The 6,392-nt window shown below is 36.0% G+C and overlaps 1 protein-coding gene across 1 annotated transcript in view; it reads left to right on the forward strand.

The window, feature by feature from the left end:
* Positions 1 to 6,392, forward strand: part of tbc1d22a (TBC1 domain family, member 22a) — a gene marked incomplete in the record, with an annotated part of 187,010 nt that overhangs the window by 4,950 nt on the left and 175,668 nt on the right. The window contains 1 exon segment of the mRNA XM_024282972.2: positions 3,432 to 3,614. Within this exon segment, the coding sequence (XP_024138740.1) occupies positions 3,432 to 3,614 (183 nt within the window).

Raw genomic sequence — 6,392 nt, forward strand, 5'->3', positions numbered from 1 at the left:
CAACATGCTAACATGCTAATGTGTTATCTACTCAGGTTTTTAAAGCCTAATTTGGAGTTTAGCTAATATTTTAGCAACATGCTAATGTTTTTGTCTAAGTTTTTATTTTTTATTTTTATTTAAGTATTTCACAATCATACTTGTCAATAAAATCAGTTTCAATGAGACAAAAGCAGGAGAAAACAAACATGAAAACAGAATCCACAAACATAACTAAAGTCTTTATAGGTTTTAGAGTTAGCTTCTATTTTAGCAGCATGCTAATGTTTTTGGCTAATTTGGATTGTATTTAGGTTTTTATAGGCTAATTTAGAGTTCAGCTTCTATTTTAGCAACAGGCTAACGTTTTTGACTAACTTGGATTACTGAGGATTTTTTTTGGCTATTTTGGAGCTTAGCTAGTATTTAAGCATCAAGCTAGCTTTTTTGTCTAATTTCACTTAGACTTATGTTTTTTGGAATAATTTGGGGTTTAGATCATATTTAGGCAACACACTAAATAATTTAGTAAAATTGGCATGTATTAGGGATTTTTAAGCAATTTTACTAATTTTTTTTTTTAGAAATTTAAGTCACCTTCGGCATTCTTTTGTAGTTCTTTAAAAAAATTTGCAGTCTTTTAGCAAATTTAACATTTTGTAAATACCTTTTTCATTTTTATCAAATCTCCACCTTTTTTAGCAAAAAACTTCAGATCTTCAGCGAGTAGTTTCAGCAAAAAGCATTTACACTAGCATTATCGCAGTTAATGCAACTTTTCTTGTTCAAAAAGCTGTTGATGGCAGAAGTTTATTTTTTCTTTGTGTTTTGTTACTTCTCCATTAGTTGTACCTAATGTGAATCACCACTATTGCACCTTTGTATTTATTAAATTACTACCAATAAAGGTTAACTCATTTAATCTCCTTCATAAAGGGCGTTATTGATGGAGAAACACAAAAACCTCCATTACAGAGACGCTGCTGCTGCTGCTTGCTTTAACACTCCCTTCCATTTTTATTTAAGTGCAAATAAAAGCAGATTTGCCAGCTTTTCATTCCTGCTTTTTAAAAGCCTGAAAATCATTTTAAATGGGCACGCAGCCAGTTTCTGTAACCACAGGGGTATGTTGGTGCACCACACTGTTGCTGACAGATCATTCCCGGAGCTTTCAGCATCCGTCCTGACGGTTCAGTCTGGATCGCTCTTTCCTGCATTTTTTTTTTAATTTTTGCACATCTGGAGGAACATGTGACGCCTCGAGGGCCGAGTTGATGTTTGTTTACTTCCTGCATCTACAACTGTTCTTTACCTTGAGGCTTCACTTAAAACATCGACTGAAAATGAGAACTGGACTGACCCCTCCCCCCTCGCATTCCAAGCAGGAAGTACCCACTAGTTCCAAGAAGCCAAAACCCCATAGAGGTCTATTGAGAAATAAACAGCAATTACTCAGAATAGCCATTCTTATTTTGCAACCTTGTTTGTTCAAAAGGTTGAACGGACAAAAATGCTGAAAGCAATCAGAGCATGTTATCCTACAACAGATTTTTGGTGTGCTGCTCTTCCTAGAAAGCAACTATCAAGATACAATCAAAAGTACTCTGTAAAGCTCCATTATGAGACGTGTGGTATTACTTTTGGTACCAAAATCGTTTTTAGTTTTATAATTAATATTTATCCGAAAAACAAATTCCCATAGAAAATGAATGAGACCAAGATATTACCCATGATTCCTCAAAACCTTAAGTAAAGTGCCCTTTTTGAGCTGAAGGAAACCTAGTGGACACAGAAGTTTGAAAGACTTAAATGATTGGCTATTAAAAAAAAAGTTGTAAATTGTTAATGAAAGCTACAGTAACAGCTTTTTGAATCTCTAAAACGAACTTTTAAAAATGCTATCAGAATGTTTCTTAAAGTTTCACAATTACCTTTAAAAGCTGTAAAGAAACTGTCATCCTAGTTAAAGCTCCACCCATTTTTCAATAACATTCTCTGAAACTATCATAAACAAAATAATAAAATTTGACTTTTGGGCTCCCTGCGACTAGTGTTTTGTTTTTACTTTTGGTGCCTAAAGCTATAAATGATTTTTTATGATCTATTTTTGCCTTGGGAAAGGAATCGACCAAACTATTACCCATGATTCCTCAAAACCACGAGGCAGGTGCCTGTTTCTTCCAAAAGGAACCTACTGGAGACTTTACACATCTTCAGTTACTGCCCAATTAAAATGCTAAATACGTTTTCAATTTGATTTTAATAGTAGAAAACATTGCATAAAAATGTTTTAGGTGGTACTATGAAAAATATTAATTAATTCATACCCGTATCTCTAAAACTACTATAGATGGAAGAATAAACTTTGACATCCTGGTCACATAAATGCTAATATGTGATATACAACATTTGAAAATGTTTAGTGAGGATTTAAAGTACATTTCACTAAATTTGTTAAAGTTAATTGTACATCCATAGTAAAACTAGATATTTTTGTTTTTTAATAGTAATTGCTTCAAAATGCTTAAAATTTTGGTTCTTCAGTTACACATAATTTCTTCTAAGGAATTGCAAATCTTGTTTATCGTGTTCTTGATAATCCCAATTTTTTTTCATAAAAAATTGAATGTAGCACATGTTGTAATCTGACCAATCAGATGCCTCAATAAAAGTATTTGGTCTCATACCGAACTTTTCAAACGTTCGCGGAGCCTAAATGGAAATGGACGGAGTGTGGACTTCTAACAAACTCACTCCTTATTGGCTAGAGTGGTTGCTATAGAAATGCTAACACAGACTGTATATGATAACTGGACCGAGTGAGGATCATGTCACTCATAGAATACAACTTACTTGCAATTCCAAAGAAATTAAGTCAATTTAGCCATTTTTACGCAATAGGGACGTCGCCATGTTGGAACCAGAAATCGTAAGTTACTTTTTTGCAAGAACATGTTGTAAAGATAGTAGAGGAAGAGTAGTTATGCTGAATAATAGCTGTTTGTTTCTAAATAGAAGTCTAGAGGATTTTAGTAGGTACATCCTATTTGGAATGCGATCGGGAGGGGGTTGTTCAGTCCGGTTTTCTTATACAGTCAATGACTCGGACCAATCACTGATTATTGACAATTTCTAGTTCTGTATCGCGAAAAAAATGACGAGTATATTGACTTTATTTTTGTCAGGGCTCTTCTGTGAGTGATGTCACACTCACTAGATCCAGTTCTCATGTACAGTCAGTGATTCAAAACAGTCTATGTTTTTAATCAGTTATGGATGAATCTTTATAAAGCTAAATAAACATTTTATGCTAAATATGGGTTTCATTTGCAGTTTAATAGCTGGTAACTTTTGGGAAAAAAAGGGTCCTCATGTTAATAACACACCACTGAGTGTGATGAGTCAGTTCAGAAGGGTTCATCATCTGTATTCCCCGACTAATTTATCACCAGATGTGGCGAGTGAGCGCGCGGCCCTCCACAGACAGCGGTCTCTGCCCCACCGGCCCCCCGTCATCCCGCTGGTGGCTCGCATGGCTGATCAGAACACATCTGGCACCCTGGCCATGACCGAGAGGGAGGCGTCCCGTCTGGACAAGTTCAAACAGCTGCTGGCGGGGCCCAACACAGACCTGGGTAAGGACGCTCGCCCCCCCTACCAATCCACCCCAAATCTGTCTGAGTTAGTGGTCTGGCTCACCCAACTCCCAGAATCCCTCTGTTTCTCTTGTAGTTTTTTCCAATAATATTTTAAATTCTCCTTCTCGTTTTGGTTTCCTGTTGCGTCTAACTCTGTCAGCCAGCTGTGCTGCGTGTTAACAATGCTGAAGGGGGGGGGAGTCATCCAGCCATCTGGACATGCTGATTACAGGGGAGAAAAAAACACAGGCAACAACAAAAGCAAGTGACAGGCCTTTGTTCTAAACAAGCGACAGGCCTTTTTTGTTTACCCAACCTTAGAGACTTATTTCCCTGAGCTGACTCCAAACCTCTAGAAATCTTCTTCTGACTTTGTGTCTACAAGGTAATCTTCTGGTTGTCAGGACGCTGACTTGTTGGTACCCTTTTTATTTATGGATTTATAGTAAAATGAGCCACATGACTAAGTTTTTAGACGTTTTGATTTTGCATAAATGTGTCTTTGCTGTTATTTCGACGTACCGTATTTTATGGACATTTAGGAACACAGTATTATACATCAAGTGAACCAAAATGGTGTGACATGACTGCACTACTCAGAATGCCTTGAAGGGCCAAGAGGCATCCGATTGGTCAAACAGGTTAACGGGAAGTTTTTCTAATGAACTGTGTTGTTCCTAATGTTTTCCATTTTTTTTATCTGCAGACTTTATTGACAATCACTCAACATAGGTCAGTTGTAACTCATCAAAAATGAAAGATACGTACCCATAATGCTCCAACAATTTATCAAGCGGTGCAGTTGTAAAGCCATGTTTGGAGCTGTTCTCCATGTCTCTTCAGGCTTACGTTACGTTTGACCATGTTTTGTCATTTTTCTGTTTTTGCATCCTTCCTGATAAAGTCTGTGTGAAATCCTCCACATATCTCTAAAAAGTTTGCTTTTATCTTGCAGTTATGTTTTATACAAGCATAAATAATTCTCATACAATCCAAATATTATTTAGTTCTAATCCTATTTTATCAATATTTACTGAAATAAAGCTGTTTCAGAAATAGAAAACAGAATCTGGATGTTCTACATCATCAGGGGTCTGGAACCTTGAACAATATAAAAGGTCTTGTTTTTACCGATTTAAAACTCAGTAGGAGTTGCAAAGTCTATTTTTGATACTGCTGTGAATTCATTACATTGTATTTTTTAATTGCAAATATGAATTGTGCTTTTGTGGCATGAATACAAATAAAAAACAAACATTTTCTCATGTGAAATTACATTTTACATTAGTAGAAGCTCATATGATTTCCTTTCAAAATAAAAGATGCCTGTGGATCATCCCAGTGGAGCTCTGGACAGCATGAGATAATTTGTGCTTTAAACTAATAAAGGTTCAGACTTCTTACCAAAATGTTGTTTAATATTTGAAATCTGTGTATTCTGGACGAGGCAAAGCGCAAACAAGACCTCTTCAAGCCAGTAGGGATTTAAAATCCTTTACAAGGTTTATCTTCGAGCTGCACCTCAGCCATTAATTTATAAACTTAACTAATCTAAATCAAATAAATGCAAATTCAGTAACCATTACTTAAAAAAAAATATATTATTTTATTTTTCTTTAGCCAGAGATCCACTATGAAGAGGTAAAAGATTCCAGACCCCTGGTCTACATGTTTACAGCTGTGTTGTGTTTGGTTTATTTGTTTAAATGACAATTTGGCTTTTATTTTAAATATATTTTTATTACTTTATGGGGAATTCTGTCAGCTTTTAATCATTTAATACAGGAGATGTCGCTGGCGACACCTGAATAACACTCTTATGTATTGTATGCAACTCTTTCTTTTTTTACATGATCAACGTGAATCTGCGGATTCTGTCGTGGAGAAAAGCGCTTTTTCCTAGCGGCTTTGCGCCGTTATGCAACACTTCACGTTAAAGTCGCTTTTCTGCACAACAGAATCACCTGATTTACATTAATTGCGGTAAATTAAAAGAATGTAAACACTGCAGCTAAAGCTCCGGTGTTAAATTATTGTTTGGATTTGATGCCTTGGCATTGTTGGTGTCAGTAATTTTTCTGCCTGCCATCATTTGGTTTTTATCTTAAGCCATGTCCAAATTCCTGCACTACTCCTACTAAAAAACTAAAGAGTGCAGGACTATTTAGTGCCCAGGATTTTAAGAGCTGTTCAGACACCATGCTCACTACTTTTCTTTCGCTTTTGTTAAACGCTGGATGTGACGTCACCAATTTCACAAACTGAAAATTTAATCAATACAAACATTTCAGGACGTCTATTTGTGACTTCATTGTGTTCAGATGGTTAAAAAAGTGGATGCTTTATTAAAAAAAATACACTTAAGCATGTTTTTTTGACTAAAATTGTTTGACTGCAATGCATTGTGGTCTATATTAGCAAATGTAGTGAGTATTGATGCATGTTTTTTTGCAAAGACCTCTGGGAAATTTTTTGTTTTCCTCGATTTTGGAATATTAGATTCAGACAACACTAGAAAATAGCGAACGCACTATATAGTGAGTAAGGAAGGAATTCGGACATAGCTTAAGCTATGTTCACACCGTCCTCCGGTTCGTGGGTTCAAGCGGCCATTTCTAATGAAAGTCTACGTAAATGTGCGTTTCGGGCTTCTGCGTTCAAAGCTCTCACGTTCACACGTAGCTATACAAGTATTTGGGCTCTACGTACAAAAACTAGCTACTAAACACTTGATGAAAGTTTTAAACCAGGTTGAACTTTGACCAATCAGGGACT

This window comes from Oryzias melastigma, linkage group LG23, assembly GCF_002922805.2.
Source record: "Oryzias melastigma strain HK-1 linkage group LG23, ASM292280v2, whole genome shotgun sequence".
Classification (NCBI taxonomy): Eukaryota; Metazoa; Chordata; class Actinopteri; order Beloniformes; family Adrianichthyidae; genus Oryzias; species Oryzias melastigma.